General features: G+C 43.6%; 1 protein-coding gene across 13 annotated transcripts in view; it reads right to left on the bottom strand.

The window, feature by feature from the left end:
- MAGI1 (membrane associated guanylate kinase, WW and PDZ domain containing 1) overlaps positions 1 to 26487 on the bottom strand; it is a 480056-nt gene that overhangs the window by 20184 nt on the left and 433385 nt on the right. For 11 of the 13 annotated variants that reach the window (XM_080995595.1, XM_080995596.1, XM_080995599.1 and 8 more), the window contains 5 exons: positions 23829 to 24045; positions 14627 to 14704; positions 6654 to 6745; positions 4448 to 4640; positions 2103 to 2396 (listed from right to left, as the gene is read on the bottom strand). In XM_080995595.1, the coding sequence (XP_080851721.1) occupies positions 2103 to 2396; positions 4448 to 4640; positions 6654 to 6745; positions 14627 to 14704; positions 23829 to 24045 (874 nt within the window). The remainder of the gene's footprint in view (positions 1 to 2102; positions 2397 to 4447; positions 4641 to 6653; positions 6746 to 14626; positions 14705 to 23828; positions 24046 to 26487) is intronic. The other 2 variants (XM_080995604.1, XM_080995594.1) reach the window with 1 other exon arrangement.

Here is a 26487-nt window from a genome sequence, read left to right as displayed (position 1 = left end):
GGTTCGAATCCCCACGGCGGGGTGAGCTCCCGTCGTTCGGTCCCAGCTCCTGCCCACCTAGCAGTTCGAAAGCACCCCTAAGTGCAAGTAGATAAATAGGTACCGCTTTATAGCGGGAAGGTAAACGGCGTTTCCGTGTGCTGCACTGGTGCCGGCTCGCCAGAGCAGCTTCGTCCCGCTGGCCACGTGACCCGGAAGTGTCTTCGGACAGCGCTGGCCCCCGGCCTCTTAAGTGAGATGGGCGCACAACCCTAGAGTCGGACACGACTGGCCTGTACGGGCAGGGGTACCTTTACCTTTACTATAGTAAGTTTTAGGTTTAGACAAGTTAGAGTTGGATAACGGAAGAAATGAAGCTCTTCCCTAACCCAACATTGAGATTGATTTGAATAGACTCTGCTGTAATATCTAGATACAGGTATAAAAACAGTGGAAGAAAGAAGCTCTCCTATTTCTTTTTATGTCTGGGGGGTTCCTTTCAAGAACCTCCAGTTCCATCCCCATGCCACATTTAAGATGTATGGGGCAGCTAATTACCATTGATGGATGCATGAGTTAATTTAGATTATGCTTTCTCTGGTGCCTGGAGAAACAAAACCTGAATGGAAAGGACTTGCTGTGTGTGTGTCACATCTACGGTCCTCAGCTGAATGCTGAAGAGACACGTAAGACACGGCCACAGACAAAGTACGTTGGCGCAAGAACCCCACTTGTTGGCGTCATGATCAAAAACATGCCTTACCCCCAGGCACAGGCACTATGCAGGGCAGGCTGCACATGCCAGCGCAGAACCCACAGGGGATCCAGACTGCAAGAATACATACAATGTACACACATATGCTGGTGTGTGGGTGAAGCACTTCTGAAATGTGATGCTGGCCGCATGGAGTGCTTATAGTGGTAAATGTTAAACTGAGACGCACTGGAACAGCAGGAGCCATTCCTTATCTGGAATGCCTATTGGCTGCCAGAGCTTGAAATAAATGGCATTTCCCAAACTCACAGGGTGGCCATAATGCGAGAGACAGCAGAGATACTGAGAAGGGGCCGTAAAAGTATCACAAACAAAATTTAAGTCTAGCATTACCTTCAGTGATTTCACGGGCCCCACTAAATGTCTGCATGTTTCACTTAATGGGAACTTGGGAGTGCATCCCGAAGATCAGTTAAATTAATATTTTAACAAAATATTTTTTTATGTCTATAAATGTGAAAGGGCCATTTTTTATTTTTTTAAGAAACCCAGAGTTATTCACAAGTACATATATAGAATAAAGCACCGTTTGTTCCCAGGGATAGCCATCTGTCAGAGAGGGCACTTGCGTTAAACTCAGGCCTACAGGCTTTGTCGCTGGAGAAGAGTTCAGTGAGTGACAACCTCTTCTACTACTGTCATTACTCAAGAGTTCAAAATGTCAGTCTGCTTTCCAAAAAACAAAAACAGCCCCTCTCCTCTAATACAGCTTTGAACAAGACCCTGGAGGGAAACAACTCCCAAAGCTTGACTTTCCAATTAAACATATTAATTAAATAGAATAAGGAGTACATTCATGAACTGCAATTACTGTTTAGCAACTGTAATTATTATTCTCACTGTACAGAGGCACATCAACTCAGGCTCTTTTCACAGTGTTGCCTCAGGGTTGGTCATAAATAAGTTGAGTTTTACTCATGAGATACAACACCATGGGTGAAATGAAGAAGACCTCACCCAGGTAATTAATGGTTATAATGAAAGAGTTGCTGAATTCAGCTGCCTCGATACAGGACAATGCAAGACAAAACTCCCCATCAAAATGGGACCCACTATGCCAGGCTTTCTCAACCTCGGCCCTCCAGATGTTTTGAGACTACAATTCCCATCATCCCTGACCACTGGTCCTGCTAGCTAGGGATCATGGGAGCTGTAGGCCAAAAACATCTGGACGGCCGAGGTTGAGGAAGCCTGCACTATGCAATGGGATGCACAAATCAACGGTGTGCTGAGTTAGTTTATGTACCTCAGAAACGTAGAGGCGCTTATGAGCGCAGGTAAAAGAGCCCCAGCCACCAAGGAAACAGATTAAAAAGCCAAAGCAATTCTAAGCACGTTCTGCACTTACCGAACGTCGTTCCAGCTTCTGGCCGGCTAACGGAAGACACGATGACAAAGCCAAAGCCTTCATTCTCTCCGCGGCGTATTTCCACATCGTAGGGCTGCACCACAGTGCTGACCACACCGCTGCCCCCGCCTCCTCCGCTGCCGATTCCGCTGGTGCTGCCGCTGCCAGAACTGACGGTGTTGAGTGAGTTCTGGCTCCCCTGCGGAGTGCGCTTCTCCTCTGTCAGAGAAGCAGGCTGGTTGCTGCTGTGGTGAGATGAGGCTGGGGAGGGGACCTCGTTTTCTGCTTTCGGAACTGTTTCGGAAAGAGGCAATCATCTCTCAACACCAAGAGATAACTGAACGAGTTGCTGAATTTCTAATTATGTGAGGGAAATATCAAGGTCTACATACTACAGTCATACCTGCGCTTACGTATTCCTCCGGTTACGTAAACTTCGGGATGCGTCAGTGGCAAACCCAGAAGTATATTTCCGGGTTTTTGCCGCGTGCGCATGCGCCAAAACGGTCTCTCTGGCTGCGAAAACCTTGGGATCCGGCCGGACCTCTGGAACGGATCCCATCCACAACCAGAGGTACCACTGTATAAGACTATCTGAGGGAGTGTTTTCTTCCATGTATTCCTCCCCAACAACCCCTGAAATCATCTGAGGCTTCCTTGAAATATGTCCCTTCTTTCTGCTGTTCTGTCAGCTGGGGCTTGGAGCACAGTCTGTTCAGAAGTGACGACCCACCTTATGAAATACTCTTTCTCGGGGGGGGGGCATTCTGCCACCTCTTTCACTCACTGATAGCCTGAAGACCTATTTATTCAGGAAAGAAAATATTTAACTGGGGATTTAGTTTTTTTCTGGTGGTGGATTTCATGGTGGATTAACACTGGGTTATCACACTTTTCCTTGGGGACTTTTCATGCCAATTTATTGTTTCTGTTTTGTTTTCACGCATTTTATTTATGGTATTTTACCTTGATTATTATTATTATTTTGTAAAGTCACTTCAAATAATTATGTACAGAAAAGAAACCACCACTAGTACTAAATATGGCCACATCAGGAAGAAAAGGCACACTATAGCCAAATTGTATGCAAGGTTTTTTTTCTCCATGGAGGCATACTGAGCAGAAATTCGTGAGAGGTATGTTAAAAACCAGAAGGCAAATTTCCTTCATATAGATTTTGCAGGAAATATATGCAGGCATGAGACTGGGTGGCTGCTTGTCCCTGCTAATGAATCTTTCCTGCGCAAAATCATGCAGTGGGGTTTGTATTCTGCCTTAACTATTTCCATGGCTATCCCTCCATTATTATTTTTATGCAGAGGAAATGTATCAACACTGACTCTGAATATGCTAAAACATAGTTTCCTATAGGTCCAAAGACAAAATTAAGAGAATGCCATTGGGGAAATAATAATAATAATAATAATAATAATAATAATAATAATAATTAAAATTTAAAAAAAATTATACACATTGCCCATCTTAATCACCCTCCCAAATCCACACCCACTGGCAATTCCAAGTCCATACTGACACTTCAGTTGGGGACCCAGCATGGATCATGCAATTCAATTGACCTGATGTTTGATCTTGAGCTATGCCATTCCGACACCAGGAGCACTTCCTATACTTCTGGGTTAGCACTAGCACACAGTCATATATGCAGGAAACTTGTTGGGAACAACCGGGGGGTGGCTGTTCATGCTAGGGAGGCTTCTCCGAAACATCTGCTCGATACAGATTGCTGGATAAATAGTGCAATCCCACGCTTATCTACTCAGAATAAGACCCACTGAGTTCAATGGGACACACATCCAGGTAAGTGTGTATATGATTATGGCCTAAATGTAGTTTAGTCAGCTCCAGCAAGGTCCTTTTTTAGGGCAGAACCATCGGCATCCAACATTAGGATTTGGATAACATGGCTAGGTAATAATGTGCTCCCTTGCAGGTAGTACTATAAAATGATTACCACTTTGCAGGCCTATCAGTTTCACAGTATTTTTTATCCTATAAGAGATTATCCTTTAAAATGGAAAATTTAAACTAAACCCAATGGGGGGAAACCCTTGGAAAGTGGCAACATATCTCTTCTAATCACCAAAAGTCAAATTCTCAGCTTGAAAACATTTCAGCCTATATTTATACCGTGTTCGAAAAGCCTCAAACAAAAACCAGGGGAAAAAAACCCAGAGGTTAAAAAGCAAAATATAAATAACAGAACGGTGCATTGCTATTTTTTGCTAGAACCTGAAGCTTTTGATCTTTAGAAAGTAGTTCACTTTCATCCAGAGACAGGAGTAAAAACAAAAAAAAAAAACCCTGCGAGTCACATTGCAACCTACCTGTGTAAACCACTTTGCGCCTGACAGTCAGATTGACATGGCCTTGCTTAGCGGCCTGTTGCATAAGCTGAACTACAAGCTGGTGAGATTTCCCGACAACAGGGGTCCCATCCACGCAGATCAATTCGTCCCCAGATCGCAGGCGGCCATCGGCATCTGCAGCACCCAGTGGCACAATGTGACCAATGTAAATCTGCGAGAAGCATGTGCATGTGCGAGAGAAGAATCGCTGTCAGAATTGCGGAAGAAGTGAAATCTCATTCCACAGCACCAAATCAGGACTGTCCACAGCCAGGGAAGCTTTATATCGGAGTCAAGGACTGCATCCCCTTGTGGGCAACTGTAACCAGGGGATGCACACCAGTGCAAGAGGGGGCAGAAGAACGGACGTAGGAGACATTCCAGCCATACGTAAGTCAGAGGCTGCTTAGACACGCCCAAATGCTCACATCTCTCCACCCAGGCAACCCAGAGGTTTAAGGACACATTTCAGCTGGGAAAAATACTCTGGGAAGTTGTGGGTCCATGGAGTTGGGGTATGACCGGGGAAAGTCCCAAGCAGCAAATAGAGAGGCCCAGAGGGCTGCATTTGCCCACCAAGGTAGAGGTTCCCTGCCCTCGGTCTATACCCAAACATCTTCTAGCCAAGTGGATCAATGTAATCCAGGCTGTTACGTGACTACATCTGGGTCATGTCAGATGTGCCCAAAGGGCCGGACCCAGATGGATGATACCAGTGAGGCAACAATGTGGAAGGGATGGCAGAAAAGGCCCAAAGGGTCAGTCAGTGCCATACTTTGGTCAACAACCTTACTTTCCTAAACTTTGAACATGGAAGCAGTACATATTCTCAGAGCTTCCCAACAGGGTCATTATCCCCTTAGCAAAAGAATGCCCTAACTTAATTTATACAGGGGGCATATCTGTGCATTGCCCCCACTCCCGGTACTATGACAGAGGAACCTAGAGGCCTCTACACATGCACACAAGTTGATGATATCAGTTGACCATGTGAAGAAGAAGAAGAGGAGGAGGAGGAGGAGGAGTTTGGACGTGATATCCCACCTTTCACTCCCCTTAAGGAGTCTCAAAGTGGCTAACAATCTCCTTTCCCTTCCTCCCCTACAACAAACACTCTGTGAGGTGAGTGAGGCTGAGAGACTTCAAAGAAGTGTGACTAGCCCAAGCAACTGCATGTGGAGGAGTGGGGAAGCGAACCCAGTTCACCAGATTACAATTCCACCACTCTTAACCACTACACTATGCTGGCTCTCATGAAGGCTTCTGTGTAGAAGTCTTCATGGCATGGCAGCAAATAGCCCATCATCCCATCGTTCTCAAAAAGTATTTTTTTCCTCTTCTGGATGTTTCCATTTCCATGAACTACTGTTCCCATGGTGCAACACAGTTAAGAGAGCCACATGCATGCAAGGCATCTTACAAATTACCTGTAATGAAAGTTACAAATTAGGGGCCGTAGCCAACTAAGTCCAATGCGGAGTAGAACTACTGAAATTAATTATCCAGCCAGAGCAGCTGTTAACTGGGCTAGATGGGGCATTGGCCCACTTGATACAAGTCGCTTTCATATTTCCCTATGAACGCAAAAGCAACACCCTTCTTCAAAGAATATTCAAAGAATATATGTATTGTATGACTTTGCCCCTGGGAAACGAATTCTAGAATTTTGATCCTGAGATTCATGGAAAGGCTCAGCAGATCATTACTAGTGCAAATCTCTAGACTTCCATTCCTTTACCCATGATTGTGCCTTTCCTCCTCTATTTAACATGACATTCATTTTCTTGGAGAGTCCTGCTGAATGAGACTGTATTTATTCAGCTCAAGGGACTGGTAATAAGATCAGAAGCCTTGGCTCGAGTGTGACCTAAATCAAAGCAGCCCAAAGTTGCTAACATCTGTTGACGTTCTGGTCAGTAGCTGCTGCAAAACAGCTCGAGGGTCTAAGCCAGTTGATAGCAGAAATAGACCTCTATGAGAACAAAGATCAACACTCTTCGTAACCTTAGCTATTCAGAACATAGCTCAGCACTCTGATCTGGTTTTGTTTGTTTTTAAAATCAATTGGCTGAAAGGATGCAGATGAAATATTATTGGACACGTATTCTGGCGAATGCAGATCTGAAAATTCCGGGGTAAAGAGATAAAAAAGGTAAAACAAGCCTAAAAATGTCAAAATACTTACAGGTTCTCCAGGCTCATTTCCACCAAGAATCCTAAATCCAAATCCAGTCTCTTTTCTCCATAGAAAAATATCCTGCTCTTGATAATCTGGAACTGCAAGAAAATAGGAAGAATTAATGCGTTACCACAGAGCTGACTTGGAAAAAAGCACATATACACAATGAAATCCCCTTCTAAGCAGACCATTTTACTTACGCTGAATGGCACCACATTACATAATTCTCAAAATGCATGTGTAGCTATCTATGATGTCCTATTATAAAATGGCTCGGCCTCTGGGGATTTCCCTGGACAGATGGGGGACAGCTGTGAAAGGAAAGACCCAACAACTTGCCTTTGATCTTGGGAGGAACTCTGCATCATACCAAGCTCCACAGCGTTGCACGGGAAACAAATCTTTATGTATGTACTTTTTATTTATATCTTATTTATATCTTACTTATTTATATCTGGCTCAAGGTACCAGATAAAGTCATGTCAAAACAATATTGCATTTGTCTGTACATGTCCGTTACATATCCTGCCCCTTGCCTGCACATGCCAGGGATTCCTGGATTCCTGAATACTGTTCACACCAGATGAAGGGGATTCCAGTAACCTCGCTGTCTCTCGGCCCTTGCAGCTGACAAATCAAAGCAATGATCTTGCTTTTGAGGCATTTGCTTTGTGCCATTGCTCCGCTCCTCTTTTCTGGTTTAGAACAGCACCAACCTGAGATTCTGGGTTGGTGGAATAGTTGCTATAATACCCTTCTGATATAATATTCTCACAAACCTGAAGGCACCAGGTTTGTAACTTCCTAGTAGTATATTTAAAAGAAAGACTGAGAGGAGTGGGAACAAAATGCAACCTACTATTTTCTCTGCAAAAGAGAAGTGCAAATATGAGGAGGAGGTTAGAGGATCCACTGGGAAATTAGAATCCTGGGCAAGGAAAGTAAGGTCTGTTAATCTCTCAGATCCATAGTTTTGAAGTCATCTTTTCGTGTTAAACCGGGAATGTGGTTCCTCAATATTTTCTTGCTGCTTTACTGGATATTTCCTTCTTTTGCTTACAGACTTTAATGAGGCCCGCCACCAAGAAATACTGAAGCACCTTTCGGGATTTTGTGATTATGCTAAACAGTTTCAGAACAATCATGTTATTAGGCATAGTTTTCGTTTTAGGTTTGCGACTGGATGCAAATCAGATGTTTGCCTAGCACTGCAGTATTAGAACTCATCTGTTGTTAGTAATAAATCCAGGGTCCTTTTTGGAAATCACGAGCAAATAGACTTTTGTCATTATACAAATGAGGGTCTATAAAAGAGTGTAACTCCATTAGTAACATAAAACAGTTGATTTTCTTTTCATAAGGCCGGAGAGAGGAGAACAAATCAAGAGCTCTGCGCTGCAACGGCTGTTGTAATAATTGACATCTGCGCGACATTATTTCTTATTGTCAGCATTACTGCTATTGAATAATGCTATAAATAGCTGGAACAACTGGGCATAACCCTTGCAAAACCTCTCTTGCGTAAGCCCCGATGAAATTATTAGGAGCTTCTCTCTTCTATACACCTGCATTTGTTTTAAAAAATTACTTGCGTAAAGTTCATGTCTGCCCAATGACCATAACCAGACCTGCTTACATTCAGCAAGCTGGCTTCATTATGTGACCTCAAAATAGCATGTCCTGGCCATCATATTAATGTCAAAAAGTTGTAGCAGTAGTCCTACACCAGTGATGGTCAAACTTGGCCCTCCAGCTGTTTTGGGACTACAACTCCCATCATCCCTAGCTAACAGGACCAGTGGTCAGGGATGATGGGAATTGTAGTCCCAAAACAGCTGGAGGAGCAAGTTTGGCCACCACTATCCTACACCAAATAGTCACTTGCAAACATACTCCAGGTGAAATACGATTACCCCCCCGGGGGGGGCCACTGAATTGTTCCCTCATAAAATCTTCGGGCACTTTTAGGTGACTGTGCGAGTGCGGTTCTGTGGTTTCCCTTCTCAGCTACCGCTTTGGAACCATTTCTACTCACCCAGCTTTTGCCTTTATCAAGCGATCAGATTTGGTTACATGATAAGAAGGTAAAAAGAGCCATGCTGGATCAGGTCAAAGGCCCACTGAGCCCAGCATCCTGTTCTTATACCAGATACCCACAGGGAAACCTTTAAGTGGGACATGAGTGCAACAGTGCTCTCCCCATTTATTTTGTCCTGAATCTCCCAACAAGGAGTTTCACTGGATGGCGCTGGACTCTGGGGGGGGGGGGGGGGAACTCTCCCTAATCACATTCTCCACAGCATACGTAATTTTATGCTGCTCTATCATGCCCCTTTGGGACGCGGGTGGCGCTGTGGGTTAAACCACAGAGCCTAGCACTTGCCGATCATAAGGTCGGCGGTTCGAATCCCCGCGATGGGGTGAGCTCCTGTTGCTCGGTCCCTGCTCCTGCCAACCTAGCAGTTCAAAAGCACGTCAAAGTGCAAGTAGATAAATAGGTACCACTCTGGCGGGAAGGTAAAGGGCGTTTCTGTGCGCTGCTCTGGTTCGCCAGAAGCAGCTTAGTCATGCTGGCCACATGACCCGGTAGCTGTACGCCAGCTCCCTCGGCCAGTAAAGCGAGATGAGCGCCGCAACCCCAGAGTTGGCCACAACTGGACCTAATGGTCAGGGGTCCCTTTACCCTTTACCTTTACCATGTCCCTTCTTCCTCGCCTTTTCTAAAGAGTCCCCAGTGCTCCAACCTTTTCTCATAGGGGAGTTGCTTCATCCCTTTAATGGTTTTGCTTACCTTCTCCTGAAACCTTTCCCGTTCTACGGTATCCTTTTTGAGGTGTGGCAACCAGAACATAGAATTCCAAGTGTGGATGCACCACATATTTGTATAATGGCATTACGATATTATGAACAGTTTTATTTTCAACCCCTTTCCTAATGATCCATAGGATGGCATTTGCCTTTTCCAGAGCTGCCACACACTGCGTTGCATTAAACTTTTCTTCCTAACATGGTGTGCTTCGATTTTTATCTAATTATGGATGAAAGGAAATATTTATAGAAGAATTTTTTGGTATATGGTGGCGCTTTATGATTGTTTTCACAACAGCATGCAATATTTGCCAATTATTGGCTACAGTTTTCTAGGGTAAGGGATTTACTCTATGGGCCAAACATCCCATTCAAGGTACCACATTAACCACTGAAATATAGAGATAAGCTACTGTAAAAGCCAGTTGCACTGACTTTCCAGAAGGTGTCAACAATTAAATGTAAAATGCACCAAAGCCCTAAGCGTCAAATGCAATTAACAAAGGTGATGCATATTTGAACCGGGTTATTAATTATTTTAAAATGCAAAATTAATTTTGCGTATGAACTAACATCAGGGGACAACTTCAAATACATTTACTATTTATTGGGTTGTAGGGGACTGTAGCACTTTGATTAATTTTGGTATGTCTATGTGTAAAACTTTTCCATGATGTATACTTAAAGGTAAAGAAACAGCTCTTCAAAAGATCAGATATCCAATTTCCATTAAAACACAAACATAAACACATTCTTTTAATTATTATTTTCAAGACCCCAAAATACATTCAAAATAATTTTTGAAAGCCAGAAACATGTGTTAAATATATGTGATTATAGTAAAATAATGTTTAGGGCCTCTGAAACCCGACATGTGAATGAATAAAGCAACTGCTCTGCTTAGTGGAGCTGAAGGAGAAGCTCCCTATCAAAGACAGCATTCAACCCTGAAGGCTGTCCAATCAGAGAAAGCCCAGATAAAGGAGTCCAAAATGTAGAAGTCCATCTAGTCCGGTGATGGCCAAACTTGGCCTTTCAGCTGCTTTGGGACTACAACTCCCATCATCCCTAGCTAACAGGACCAGTGGTCAGGGATGATGAGAATTGTAGTCCCAAAACAGCTGGAGGGCCAAGTTTGGCCATCACTGATCTAGAGCAGCATTTCGCAACCTTGGGCCTCCAGCTGTTTTTGGACTACAACTCCCATAATCCTCAGCTAGCAAGACCAGTGGTCAGGGATGATGGGAATTGTAGTTTGAAAACAGCTGGAGGCCCAAGGTTGGGAAACACTGATCTAGAGCATGTGCTATGAGACTGTGACAAATAATTTTCCTAGATCAAGGACAAAGTACAATGGTACTCACTCCTATCCCAAATCTGTGAAATGATGAATCAGAGGAAGTGAAAGACTTCAGGCTCCACTTTAAGACTCCACTTAAAATAATACTTAGACAAGACAATTAAAACATGATTGACTCATCAATTTGTATTATGGTCCACCGGCAGAATGAGCCAGCACTAAGTCGCACCAATTGTGAAACTAAATTTGAAGCTTTCATAATCAAATTTGCACAGAATTATGGTGAGAGGTGGTCTGGCTAGTAATAATAACATCAAATAGCTGCATCTATGTTCCCAGCATCGTATCAGTAGAATCTGTGTCAACCATGAATTTCCAGGTGTCTCTTTTGTTTCTCCATGATCAAAGACTCATTCAGAAACTGAAATGATTCTAAATAAAACACCAACCAGAGAGAGATGGCTCAAATGCAGTGTTCCATCTTGTCCCTACATGAAACTGCTGGTAGATTTGAGGATTTGGAAAAAGGAGCCATTGTGATGTTTAAAATGTTCACCTCTCTCTCTCCATCTCTCTCTCCTTTTCATTGGATTTAGCAGAGGCCATTGAAGTGCTGAGCCAGTGCCCAGAATCAGTAATTGTCTGGATGAGGGCCAATAAACTGAAACTCAGTCTCAAGGAGATGGAGATCAACCTGTTCTAGATGGGTTTGTACTTCCAATTCCGTGCTCAGCCAATAATCCATTATTATTTTTATGCAGGTTTTGCTTATTGTTGGATCCACAATCATACCATTATAATTCCCATCAGCTCTGTGGATGAAAGCTGCCATCGACTGAACACACCTGGCTCATGGAAGCACCAAGGAGCTTCTCGACATTTTCACTTAGAAAGTCAAGTTACTGTACTTTGACTGGGATGTTGGTGGGAAGCTAATGAATTTAAATCAGCTTAAATACAAGTACTGTGGGTTCCGTGTATTGTTGATTATATCACACCAAGCAGGTGCTATGCTGTCAGAACTGAACTCACAGTTTAACCTCCCTAAAAGGGGTCTGGCTGAGATTTCTGAGCTGTTATCCTTTTTCAATGGCTCACGACAGAGGGTTTATTCAAGTAGGAGCACCAAACAAATGCATAAACAAAAAGTGTAGAAATGAAACAAGGCAGACATCTGCTAGTTTCTGTAATGTTTTACAGCCATTGATCTGTGTGCACATTTTGTATTCACTCTCATCTTAATTGATCAGTGTTTATTAAGCTAAGATATTTTTAAAACTCCCATGTATTAGTGCACTGAGCCATGGCTTAACAATCTTCTAAATACAATTACAGAATAATAAGGTGATAAATATCGTGGAAGACCATAATTGGACTCAGTTAAGCCTTAGTTGCTTGAAGGCTGGTTTGCTGGAAACTGTGACTCTTGCCTTCTTGCGGCAGCGCAGTGAAAACAATGCAAGCTCAATTGCATTAAAATTGGCGAACTCTGACACTAACCTCTGACATGTGGTGGACCGCATCCTAAGTTAATTGGTATTTATCACTGGCTTTAGACAACCAAAGCAAAAGAAACCAGAGATAGATGGCAAAGGTTCTGTCCAGTGACTCACGTCGGAGCCTGGGCCAAACCAGTTGAGAATACACAGCTTGTCTGATAGAGGCAAAAGAGCTTCTGCTGGGCACTCCAGCGTGGAACACTTTTTGTCTCAGCATCTCCTCACACCTTTCCATTTGTCAACTCTACAGTGCTTCCCATCCGCAGCCAAAGTGTTGCCTTCTGTTTCTTGTTCAGATACAAATCTATTGTTTCAGGCTCTGTTCTCTTGAACGACATATATACCACATTATCATCACGATCTTTGTAAGGTTCAAGCTGGAGAGGATGAATTAGATCTCATCTTGAACAATGCTCCTCTGTTTGGGGCTCCAGCTCATCAGAGAGCTATTCTTAAATTGTAAAGGTAGCAGTCTGGTAAACAGGGCAGCTTGTTTCATGACGACTACAGTGACAGTTTACACGGACTTTTGTTCATACGGATGTGATTTTATGTAAGGGAGTTGACATTTTCAAGGTTAAGAAGGGTGCTCTTGCTGCAGTATTACTGTTCAGGATTTGTATGCTTAGTCACTCACTCCACTTAAAGATTCGTTCATCGATCCTTGTGTATTTCATGGAATCTTTCTTTTACGGCTTTGCCTGCACAATTATTGTTTATCCCCCTGCTGTTGTGAATTTTAATTGTTGTACCCTATGGCTAGAACACTTAATGATAAATTTGGTTTGAAACAATCCAATCCAATCGAAAAGCCAGCATGTGTGACCCCGAAGCTATACTTTTCAGCCAGGGCTTTAAATCAATACAGTACAAGGGAACAAGGCAAGGAAGCTTCTAATACCCCCCTTGCTTTCATTAAGGTTGATATAATCCAAAACTGCATTCTGGACAAAATGCTATGTTAAGAGGACAACAGCACTCTGAAACACAAACACACACATGCACAACATACGGCACAACACAAACAAAAGTGGGACAAAATTCTTTTTGAAGACTTTTGCACTGATTGGCCCAATTTAATGGCTGACATTAGGAGTTGATCAGGATGCCAGCCAACCAAAGCTCATTCCTAGTTCTGACCGGCACATATTGTTTCTGCGTGTTTAGGATTGGGCAAACTGGGTGATCCTGAACTCATAAGATTACTGAAGATCAGCCACTGGTTGTTGTTGCACAAGACTTGCTCTTGCTATGTATCTTACAAACACGTGACTGGCATTTTTCCTATATGTGAATATAGAGCCTGGTATGCAACACGTGGCAGCGGCAAAAACTAGCCACATAAATTGGAAGACATCTGTGAAGCCCGAACACAGTAAAGATAAAGGGACCCCTGACCATTAGGTCCAGTCGTGGCCGACTCTAGGGTTGCGGCGCTCATCTCGCTTTACTGGCCGAGGGAGATGGCATACAGTCATGTGGCCAGCATGACTAAGCTGCTTCTGGTGAACCAGAGCAGCGCATGGAAACACCGTTTACCTTCCCACTGCAGCGGTACCTATTTATCTACTTGCACTTCGTGCTTTCGAACTGCTAGGTTGGCAGGAGCAGGGACCGAGCAACGGGAGCTCACCCTGTTGCGGGGATTTGAACTGCCGACCTTCTGATCGGCAAGTCCTAGGCTCTGTGGTTTAACCCACAGCGCCACCCGCATCCCTTTGTTTGCCTATTTACCACAGTATGATTTCTTTTCCACCACCGCAGGGTTTATTTTAATTGATTTGTTTCATCAAATTGTAAATCAGTGTTTGTAGACTGATTAGCACACTCAGATGCTGCTGCGAAGTCATAAAATACTTAATTCAAATCTAACTTAATTAAAATTTTGACTGCAGACCCCCACAAAAAAAATTTTTTATGGAAAAAATTGTGCGTTTTAGCACAACTACTTCTTAATTCTAACCCCACCTCACCCCGTGACATAAGTAGCATTTCTAAAACCAGTGGTGGCTTGAGGGCAATCCGTGTTGGCTCATTACTGCCATTCTCTCAAGGGCTTCATTGCAAAAGTAATAGAAAGAGTTTTGAACAGCTGATGAGAAAGAATGATCCCAGATGGATACAGGTAACCCTCCCCTATCCAATCGCTATTCAGGTAAAGCTTACAGAACACAACAAGGTTCTTCCCTTCTGCTAGATTACCCCATCTTGCTCTTTGGCAATGGAACATTTGAAGAAGGCATATGAAACCGTCAGTGCCCATCATGCTTCACCCTCCAACCCCACCTGACCCGTATGAATTGCCCCCCAATCACAGACACTACCACAAGATGGACAACAAGACAGATATAAAGCTCTCGGCTCATTCTTACATTCTCCAAAATTCGTGGAATTGATTTCTCTCTCTCTTTCACCCTTGCTCAGTCCAGTCGCAGGCGAAGGTGACATAGCTGTGAATATTAATTTTAACATTTTGCAAAGCTTAATGGGATTTTGCTTTCTTGTTTGTTCATTTCAGTTTAGCGTTGACTGATAACAGCTCTGATTCAGCTTTCATGCCCTTACTATTACAGAAAAGATCACAGCTGCTAAGGATTAGAACAGACCTACCTGTTTTGCCAGGTGTATACAATACTGGCCTTATCTGATGTGGGAAATGGTTGAATATGCATCATTGTAAATACATTCAAACTGGGTTTCAGAAAAACTAGGAAATATTTGCCTTTTTTTATAGTGCATAGACGTTTGACAACAGACTTATCTTGTGGATTAGGAAACAAAACCTACACATGCAAGAAAATTATACTGAATGCTTTTCATTAAGTTGCTGCTTTATGGTGCTACTTTTAAAACCAAAGCTAACCAGTAGCAGCAGGAGGTTGAGTAAAGTCTTGCCTTGTGTCCCTAGAGCATCTGCTTAAACCAAATACATGCGGCAGTTGAAAATCAGATTCTACTATTATTTCATCATGCACATGTGTTCATGCAAGTCTAAGACAATGCATGTATTAAAAGTTAACCAACAATTCCTTATAGCATGAAGGTTTTGTTATTGGCGCGCATATTGGATATTCACATAATGTGGCTTCCCATTATCAGGATCAAAATACACAAGTGTGACCTGCAACACAACATCCAATCCTCATGTTCTATCAGGACCAGTCCTATTCATGGTTCTTGTCAGTCAGCCATGCCTTCCTCCACAACACTCCACTATTTCCCTTTCCAAATGGCAGTCAACATTATTAGCTGTCATGCACACTGCCCTTAAGAGTTCCTACCTTAGGTTGTGCTCCCCACCCCAATGAATGAATGAATGAATGAATGAACAGGCTGGTTGTACTTCTGCTATCACTGGGGTTCCCCCAATTATTCCAATATATTTCTGGGTTTTGGCTTCAAATCATGATGGCAGCACTCACAACCCGAGTGTGTTATTTGAGGGAGAGATACTTGAGCTCTTACCCTTTAGCCCGCCCTAGTGTACCCAAAATAAAACAAGGTTTTTCAGTACCTCGAAGCTCTTACTGTACCTCAGTAGCTAGAATACATCTATTTTGGCCCACCAGTCACAAAGAGCAATTTTAAGGTCTTTACACTTGAATCTATGTTAGGGTTATGCCTGGAAATCATATAGAAATAAGGAACAGAAAAGGCCCGAAGACCTCTAGACAACACAACCATGATCCAAAGTTTAGAACTGAACTAGTAAAAAAAATAAATGAGCAAGCTCTGCAACAACTCTGCCTCTTGGTCATCAACAGAGGCCTGTTTTTGGTAAGATGGCCAAAATTAACAAAGATTGTGGGTGTTTAAATGTAGGTGCTTTGTTTCCTAGCCATAAAATGGGTAAACACTCCTACCTGTTACACAATTACTCCATTTTTGAAGGCTGCCTCATCAGCATTTCCTTAGTTACATGGTGCTCACATTTCCCCCAAGCCTATTTAATTGTGGATGAAGGAATACCTTCACGTGCTGCTTTTTATCTATTGTGTGACTGAAAATAAAATCCAAATATTTTTTCAAAAAAACCTGCAATATTTTAAAAGCTTTAGAAAGCCTCGACCCTGTTCTGCTTTGCTTTTAATTAAAACACGCTTAAGCCCTTCAAAGGGGCTCATTAACACATCTGCAATTCAGATTAATTCATTTTGTCACTGCTGTTTTGACAGATGGCCATGCGTAGGATACAGCAGCTCCGGAAAGCATGCAGGCAGCACAACAACAGATTGTTGCAATCCTCAAGGAAGTTTAAGAGTAAAACAATAAATGAGAGAGGAGAATATTCTATTTTTTCCCCAGAAATAGGTCCATTCATGACCCTAAATTTGCCTTATTCTCTTGAGAACTCTTAATCTCTGAATAGGTAAAGGATACTTCTTGGAAATGATCAAGCCAAGAATTATGTCACTCATTATCACTTACAGAAATAGCATTTTTAAAGCAGTACGAAGGTATGCAAAAGAACAGGTGGCATGAACTTTAAGGGGAAGAAGGCAAACAGCAGCTTATCATCACAAGCCCACCATTTCTTTGAAGCTGCCATCTTAGCAGACAAGGTTCATGGAAGAAAAAGGTTCTTTGTTTTGTCTTTTTTTTTAAGGCATGGGCTTTAGCATAGTTTTACAACATTCCAATAGGACTGGCACACATCCAGACTAAGTAGTAATAATTATTCCCATTCCACTGAGGGAAAATTGAGACTGACTGAAGATGACGGACTGTGTAACTAAACTGTGATTTAGATCTTGGCACTGCAAGACTCAGAGATGACCGTGGTCTCTGAGACAAGTCTAAAGCAAGGTAGTTCTTTCTGTCTCCGCCATTAAGGATTCCCCCACAAGGGAGGAATTCAGCATGACGCTCTTCTGAGCATTCTGTCAGCGCAATCTTTCCCCCTCTCCTCCCTGCCTCCCTTGAGCTGCTCTGGGGTTTTTCCTGACTCTGCCGAGTGACTTTGGGGGAGATGCATGAAGTGTGTGCGTGCAGAAAGGTGTGGGGGGGGGGAAGACCCATGGCACTAGTGGGAGCCCCTGAATTGCCTTTTGCCAGCTTACCAGGTTAATTGAATACAGGCCAAATAAACCAACTTCATGTGTAGGACATGAAGTAAGATATAGTCCTGTGTGTTCAACTGAGGAAACAGCAAAGAGATGAGGCTTCATGGCTCAAGCACTGGAGAAGGTCTTAGAAATGTGAATTAACCAGTGGGACCTGCAACAAAATGTTGCAGTGCAAGGGTGCTCATTGTTCAGGATTCTGTCCACTCCTTTGGCCATTTTAATTTATTTTTTTCTTTTATTTTGCTCTTGCAGACTTTGGGGTTCCCCCCAAAGCCTACTCGCCTGAGTGTGCCTGGTTCCAGCTTGGCTGCAGAAGCATTGGAAATAGAGGAAATCGTGCTCCTGCTGTCCTTGGATTATTCCACACCATAAACTCCTGGAACCTCCAAGGCCCTGGAGCATCTAAGGACCAATGCCTAATTCCCTCCTAGGTCTCAATGTCTGGCTTTGTTTAGGTGCAAATATTTACTAGAAAGGTTCCACTTAAACTGCCAGCTTCTCTGATAGCTATTCCAATCTCAGATGTCTGTTGATCCCACCTAGAATCTATCCTCCTATTACAGTTAAAGAACCAAGTAGCATCTTAATCCCTGCAGTCATGAATAATGTCCCAGGTTGTCAATTTCACACCAGCAAGATAGTAACGACACTAAGAGGTTTTTTTGGGTTTTTTGGAGAAGGGTGGGTGAGGAGAAGACAGTTGAACCTAAAGCGGGCATGTGGAAAACCACATGACCCAAGCTCCTTTAACAACAAACAACTCAGCCCACTTTAGAGCTGTGCTGTTAAACAGGGTCTCCCAAGTGCCTCCTGGGGCTGAATCCTGCACCGCCAGCTGCTTCTGTGGGAGCAGCTCACGTCCATCAGAAGCAGCTTGGCTTGTTCTTGCGCAGGAGTACTTCTGCAACCTGCCTGGCGCTTTAAGAAAGAGGGAGCCACTATTTTTATTCCGCAGGATTATGTTATTGCCAGTATCTCCGTCTTAAATAAGGAAAGCACTGTGAGTGAAAGTCACTTCTGGGAAGACTGCCAGGATGGAGGCAGAGGCACATTGCTCCTCACCCTTTGAGGACAGGCTCATTTGCCTTTGCAGAGAAGACAGCATCCTTAATATGATTTATCTCCCGATGCCTTGGTAGATTTCAAACATCAAATACCAGTGCAGATCTCCTGAATGGATAGGTGTAACTCACAAAAAGGCTACAACCAGTAAGCCCGTCTTTTAACAAGAAATGCTTCAACTGAATGCTGGCTTAATGACCAAGGCAACAGTGGGGCAGAAGCAGGACACCCACACATGATTTCTGCTTGTTATAAATTTCCCTATCATTAGCTGAAGTCAGGTTGTGCTCAGAATGCCTTTTTTTAAAACTCAAAAGTCTGGGAAGTTCTTAAAGGAAAGCCAGGTGGGAAATGAACACTGAGCCAAGGCTTTTTTTTAAATCACCCCCTTTGCAAAAGAAGGCCACTTTGCAGAATTTTCTCCAGCAATTTTTTTTTTATGGCAAGGACCATTTAACAACCCTTCCCTGCCACACAAACACAGTAACTTGGAATGAGATTTGACCTGGAGTATCATGGAGGATGTTCCAAATGGTCCAACGTGCAGCAGCAAAGAAAGAAGGAAAAGGAGGTGGAGAGACCAAAAGACAGGGAAGCTGTGCTACCACAACAGCAAATGGCGAGCCCCAGCCCTAAAGACTATTGGAGAATTTCTACCCCACTGAGAAATTTGGTAAAATGGCCACTCTTAATGTCAAGAGGCCATTTGTGCTCAGCTCTAGAGAAATGACCCTTGCAGTTCAGTGAACGTCTGCAGTCTCTGAAATGCGACAGTGTTTGAAAGATAGTTGGGAGACTGCATGGAGGCAGCTGGGGACAGGAAAACTCTCAAAATTCAAATTGGTGTCCTTCTGGATTGTTGTCCAAATCAAAATTAATCACCACCGACAAATAATTATCAACTGGGGAAATTCATCTTAGACACGCAGTGCTTGAATTAATAGTAAAACGTGCATGTCAAGGTTACCATACCCTCTGAAATTTGCCTGAAAATTTGGAATTACTGAACTGGTGTTGACTTGTTTAACCTATGGCACTGGTAATTTAATAGTATATGGTGTTGATTTTTGTTTAATCAACTCATTTTTAGAAAATTATGTGTTTGGGATCAAGCTCTTTAAGACAATGGTGAATTAAGGGCTGAATCCAAATTTTATCAGGAATTCCAGGTCCTAGCTTTGTGGAGCTAGCTGGGAGTGCTTGATCTACTGCCTATTCAGAAGGTTCAAAGACAATGTTCTGAAGGATAACCTTTCCCTGGGTCTTCATATTTTAGGTACTCCTCTTAAGTTAATCTATAAACCCATGGAATGGCCTGGTTGTTCAGAAGGGCCCTAGTACATCCAGCATTCAGTTTCCTATAGCGGCCAGCCAGAAGTCCCATCTTTGATTTCAACCTGGGCTCTTCTTGCACCTTCAGTGAGAATCATACCTCTCCACCTCTCCACTTCTAAGCAAATTATCTGTAAGATACGAAGTTGTGTGGTTTGCAACTGCAGTAGACTAGAAAGGAGCTGGTCCCCAACCAAACACAGTAAGCTAGCGAAGGACAGTGAAGTGCAAGGTGTCAAGTGGTACAGTGAGAAGCCAACGGAAAAAGGGTATGGGATGCATGCAAAACTTCAGAAATAAGTAGTCACTTAAAGCTTCCAAACTATTTGCACATATAAAATAAAATAATTTGCACATGCAGCAAACCTGTGGAGTGCCTCTGAAATGCATAAAACTTGCCATGTTGGTGGACTGGCTAGGAAGCAGTTGTGTCCTGCAGCACATTCCCAAGTTAATTTTTTTTTAAAAAGGCAGAACAGACAGCAGTTAATACTGCTGAGCTAATCCTAATGACTAATTAGATAATTTCTAATTAACTGTTTAGTTGGTACTGAATAGCTGCAGGGGGTCACAGACAATGACAATGTGAGCATCCAGCTGGGGAAGGGGGGAATCCAGAGCAGTGGAAGTAGTAGGACAAGAGCACAAAAACCTTCACAAGTGATGCCGTCGCCAAAAATGGCAAAAGGGCAGTTTATTCCCTCCTGTATTATCTTGTAGGGCTTGCATGTGTCCAGATATTTCACCGTTTTGCATTTCCCTGCTGCTAAACAGTAGGCAGCCAATGCACAATTTTCATAATATGCATCGTTATCTACAGTCCAATATGTCAACCAGAGATACTGTGTGGCCACTTCATATTTTTGGCAGTAAAGACTGAAGCATCTAAAGTGGTATCAGGAAAAAAAAAACCCACTTCCTAGACCCTCATTCATTTCCTAAGTAAATCTCCAAACTTATTGGCATCCAAACCTTAGTCTGCCATAGGCTGGGGAGGCCGCTTTAGAGAGGCCCTGGCCCCCCAGGAAAGGGAAGCCATTGATCTGCAAATTAAATTGGTAGAACCACAAAGGCGCTGGAGAGCAATCTCTTCCTTCTTTTCACTGGGTTGTTTTGGCACTGCATCTGAATGCATCGAAATGACGTGCTGATCTATCTCCAAGGTTTTAGTGAGTTCATCCGTCCATGCAGGTCTGCAGTTTGAAATGTGGGGCTGCTGAGGACTTTTTACTTGGTTAACGGTTATGTCCCACTCTGCCAAAGTCGGTCTCTTAAAAGGCTCGGGCAAGGGAATAACTTTAGAAGAAGGTGAGTGCAAGAATCCCCTTCTTTTTAAAGGTGGCCCTGGAGGTGTCTGCTCCACCTTCTTCAGCCCCAAAGTGGAAATAACTTTTAACGTTAATGGGAGGAACTCCACCATTTTCAAGAACCGCCCTGCCCCAAACCCCAGCCACTTGCAAAGCATTTGTGCAGTGGTGTGAGCGAAAATACATAGACTGGTCCACAGCGGGAATCTCTTGGCTATTAATATTCCTTCGGACTGTACCTGAACAAGACTTGACGACAAATACCTTAAAATGCCAGGTGTCAGTCCTTTCCTCTATGCTATCCAAACTAGACCAGGCTTCCCTGTCATCTACACATACCACATTTTTTGAGAGAGGCGTCCTTGCTGGTGCCTTATCCAGCACTCAGATGTCTGTCATGGAACTTACATAAGGTACTGACCACCCTGACCAAAGTGGCTCTTGGACCACTAGCCTCCATTGCCCTGTGGCTAACTTTCAAAGTGGCATTTCTAGTGGCCATTACATCAGCTCAGAGCGTAGCTGAGTTGGAGGCACTGTGGTGTTAGGAGACCTGTTTTCTTCAGGCAGATAAGGAAGCCCTTCGCCAAGACCCCTTCCACATACCCCAACTCAATTCTGCCTTTCACAGAGCCCAAGAATTAGTTTTGCTTTTGTCCTAATCCTTCTCACCGTACAAAAAAGCTGTTGCACTAGTAAAGCATGAGAAGGGCACTCAAGACACAGCCGATAAGATGAAGCAATAGCCTACTTGTGAATAAACAGAACAGCTGCCACCCTGCTCCTAGGTGCTCATCTTTGACAAGGCGAATCCTCAGTGGCTGATCAGCAAAGTTCAAAACCAACATTAGAGCTCCCTTCCTTGGAATGACTTCTACAGCATTAAAAAGTAGCAGGCATCCTGTTTCTAAGAATTTAAAAATGCTATTATTGTGGGCCACAGAGGCCAGTCACTGCAATAATTTTCATGGGGTGAAATCCAATGCTACCATTCTGAAGAATGGCTTCTGATGCAACAGAGGCATCCACTAATGCATGAGAAGGAGATGTGATTTTTTTCCCTTTCTTTGCCAACTCTCTCTTTCAATGCAGCTCCCTGCAGCCCGCCCACCCCCCACCTGAATATCCATTTCATAGGGCTGATGGACTGGAAGGTGCAGGGAGGGCTGAAGGAGGAATCGGGGGGGGGGGGAACCCTCTCGTCTTACATTAGCAGATGCCCCTGCTAGATCAAAAGTAGTCCCACAAACAAAATGGGGGCACGAGATTCTGTGTAAACAATTCCTGAGAGCAGAAGATCGTGTGAGGATGGGTTGTGTATCCAAGCCATGCCCAGAAAAATAAGAAAAGAAATGAATGTTGTGAAGGAAAACAGAAGAAACACAAGATATCATGCTGCTAAAATACATTTTCCAGTATTTTCCCAAAGCCTCTGCTTCCAGGTTCTTCCCTTTTCTTTTTTTAATGACATTTTATGTAACCGATTCAACTGCTCAGCCATTCAGATGACTCCAAACTATGCAGAAACGCCAAGTCTACAAGGTGAGCAGCGTTTTGTGATGGGAGGTTGCTTGAGAGCTGCTTCACTCTACGGGATGCCACATAACTCTACAAGTGTAACTAATGCTCTACAGATTGCAACTGAAGAGGAAAAGGAGGTTGATTTTCTTTGAAGAAAAGGGGGTTGATTGAAACCCATTTTGTATTCTCGGAAGCAAATCAAAACCCTGTTGAATTATTAGTGTGGTGCATCTATTAATAACTGACAATAAAAGTTGTTTACTGTATCTATTCGACCTCTGCATTGTTGAAATAGTGCACAACAATAAAGGCAAGCATGGCTTGGCAGCATGTGGGTCAGCTAGGCAGTGCGGTCATTAATTTAGCAAAACTATTTCTTTGGCCTTAACCTTTATGCCTGCAAACAGCGAGACTTAATACAGTGCTTTTCTTCGGGGGGGGGGGGCACAGGGGTACGCATACCCCTAAACATTTTGTGAATCTAACTTTGGCCTCGCTGAGGGGCAGTATTTCAATACAAGTTGGAAAATGAGAGTACCCCTAAAATTTTTTTTAGAAAAAAGCACTGACTCTCTCTATATATATGAATGAAGGAATAACTGAATAGGCATTGAAAGGGCATGACATTCCTACAAGTTGCCAAGCCATACTACAATACTGTGAGGCTATATTTCAACTACTTCAACTACTTAGAAGGATTGGGTCCACAAGTGTCTGCAGCACAAAGCTTGGGAAGCAATTTGTGTGACCTCTTATATTATGCTTGTCTGACATTTCCCCATTCAGAAATTGATTTCTTTTAAAAAAGTAAACGCTGAAGAAGAAAAGATATCAATACTTGCATATTGCGCCGCAAAGTTCATAGAATCATAGGATTGTAGCGTTGGATGGAGAATCATCTAGTCCAACCCCCTGCAACGCAGGAATATGTAGCTGTCCCACATGGGGATCGAACCTGCAACTGTGGAATTATCAGCACCATGCTCGAACCAACTGAGCCATCCAGGCTGACAGGAGCCAAAGCTCCTTCACCACCATCAAAAAACGATTAATGTCAACCACATGTAAACTGCTGGTCTCTCTGGCTCCTTGGCATTGTATTCACCCACCCCATGCCCATCTCCAGCAATGCTCAGCTTTGCTCACTTTCATCCTTACCAGAAATGAATAGACATATCTAAATTTTTTTCCCATTCTAGGAGTGTGAACTCCCCTTAAACCAAGAGTTACAGAATGCAATGATCTAGAGCAGCTGCCAAAATAATGAAGTCTCCTTTGATACTCACGTCGGCTTTCATACATGCTCCTGGACTGGGCCCAGATTTTGAATGGATCTGGCTTCTTCTGCCCAGCGTTGTCTGGTTGCTCCGCAGCTGGTGCTTCGGGGGCAGGGTAGTCGGGAAGCACCTGGGTGCTGCGGACAGGTGAAGCAGTATGGGTGCTGTGGTGGCTGGAGACGCTGTGCTGAGAGCTGTTTTGGCTGTCTTTCCTTTCAAGTGGTTGCTGTAAGGAAGGAAGCCAGAAAAGAAGGGGGAGGGGGAGGGGGGAATCCCAAGAAGGTTAATGGCCTGCAACTGAGCCATTCCCCCACTGCTTTTCCTCTACGTTCAGCATTTCTGCGTGCTCCTGCGTAAATACATAAAGTCCCTCCTTGGGCTTCTACCATTTCCAGTTTGTGCTGAGCGCAGGTGAATTTCCCCAAGGATAAGCGGACGGAGTGACAGGGGGATGCACAAAAAGGGAAAGCCATTCATCACACACACAGAGAGAAAACCACGCAAGCTTTCATATGCCGACACAACACAAATCAAGGTTTCCTTATGCATTAGTATCTCCATATGTTTCCGCCCCCAGTTAAGAACACAATCTAAAATCTAGCAGCGGTGCAGAGCATCAGTCAGAACTGGACAATATCAGATAAATAAAAATGCTTCCTTTGACATGCATGCATGCTCATGCGCATTCAGGATTTCTCATGCATGCAGCCCAGCCTTTTGCCTGCCACCAAAGCCAGGCTGACCAAGACCTATGCTGAACCTGAAGAAGTAGACAAACAAAACTCCCTTACTAGAAATTAATCTGAAAGATACAGCCCCCCCCCCCCGTTTTCTGTTCTGAACTCAACTTCCTCTAGGGAAACTCTGTTAGACACACACACACACACACACACACACACACACACACACACACACCCTCCATGTGAAAACCACGCCGCATACTAATGAACCTGCGGCCAGATCCAAAGAAGGGGGTTGCAAATTCATGCAAGCTGTGATGGAGATGCAAGAAACAAAATGGACCAAGAGCCACATCAGATGAAATTCCCAATCAGATGAAAGAACTCAAAACCAAAATTTGGGAGTAAAGAAGTTAGGAGAAATTGGGCTGCATACTGTACTTAAAACTGCTGCAAGACTGAAGCATGCCAAAATTCTTTGCAACCTAAGCTCCAGTAAATGGGCAAGTGGGAAATTTAAATTCCCATGTCTCAATTTCCCATCACTTCCATCGATTTATATTAGAACATGAAGCATCAGACAAAAACTTCATTGTGGGAACTTCATTGACAACTCTAGATAACTGCAACTTTTGGACAATACATTTTACATAGCATTGTCTATCTTCTTTTTAAAGTTAGAAGTGGTTGACCTGTGCTCTTTCTAAGGTCACAAGACTTTACAATAAGCCAGGTTATGTCCCCATATTGAAACGTTTGTCCCATGCAGGTATTGAGAAGTATCACATAAATTACAAATAGTAAATAGAATTCCCATTTATTTTTTTATTTTAAAAAACAAACCCAATGGTTTTCAAACTCTTTACTCAGGAAATCTCCGTCTATCGCTGATTTATCTGCCAAGGAACCATTGCGGAGGATTCCAGAACATTTCCCGGAGGTATGCTTAATGCTTAAGTTCATGCGGAGTGCTCAACACTCCTTTCGGACATGGTCACCTTCCAGTGGAACAGAGCATGCTCAAGAACGCTCCCAATCCTTTCTTGCAGCAACTCCTTGTAAGCGGAGAGCAGTAATAAAAGGCAAATTGTCATTCAGGGAAGCCTGCTTGCCTTCACTAATCTTCTTGACGACACTTAGCTAGGATTTCCAAAGAATTCCCAACAACAGAACTTGAAAAATACTAAATTAAGCATCTGACTGCTCAAATATTCTTCGCGTCCCCTCAAAGCATAAACATAATTTCATATTAACAGAAGAGGACGCGCACCCAACAGATAAAACACATGTAAATTACAAAGACTGCAGGCTGGAACCAAGACCTCTTTTACAAGAGATACAAACAAAAAAACAGGGCTTAGTTAAAACAGGCCTCTAATTTTGCAGCCCTACTCGTGGGCTACAATAGGTCTCCTCTGCTTTTCTGGCTGTTCTTTAGGTAAGTATCTGCAAATAGAGCGAAATATTCATCCAGCTCATCTCAGCAGGACATCGGGCAATGTTGGCACATGGAATCAGGGCCAGCCCAATACATTTTGGCACCGGAGGTGAACCACAAAATGGTGCCTCTCCTCACCAGGGAAGAAGGGTGAGTGAAGATCTAGGTAAAGGTAAAGGTAAAGGTAAAGGTACCCCTCCCCGTACGGGCCAGTCGTGACCGACTCTAGGGTTGCGCGCTCATCTCGCTCAAGAGGCCGGGAGCCGGCGCTGTCTGAAGACACTTCCGGGTCATGTGGCCAGCGTGACGAAGCTGCAACTGGCGAGCCAGCACCAGCGCAGCACACGGAAACTCCGTTTACCTTCCCGCTATAACGCGGTACCTATTTATCTACTTGCACTTAGGGGTGCTTTCGAACTGCTAGGTGGGCAGGAGCTGGGACCGAACGACGGGAGCTCACCCCACCGCGGAGATTCGAACTGCCGACCTTACGATCAGCAAGTCCTAGGCATTGAGGTTTTACCCACAGCACCACCCGCGTCCCTGAGTG

The sequence above is a fragment of the Podarcis pityusensis genome, assembly GCF_964106645.2.
Source record: "Podarcis pityusensis genome assembly, chromosome: 2".
Classification (NCBI taxonomy): Eukaryota; Metazoa; Chordata; class Lepidosauria; order Squamata; family Lacertidae; genus Podarcis; species Podarcis pityusensis.
Note: the sequence above shows the minus strand (reverse complement) of the source record. Positions and strands in the feature narration are given on the sequence as shown.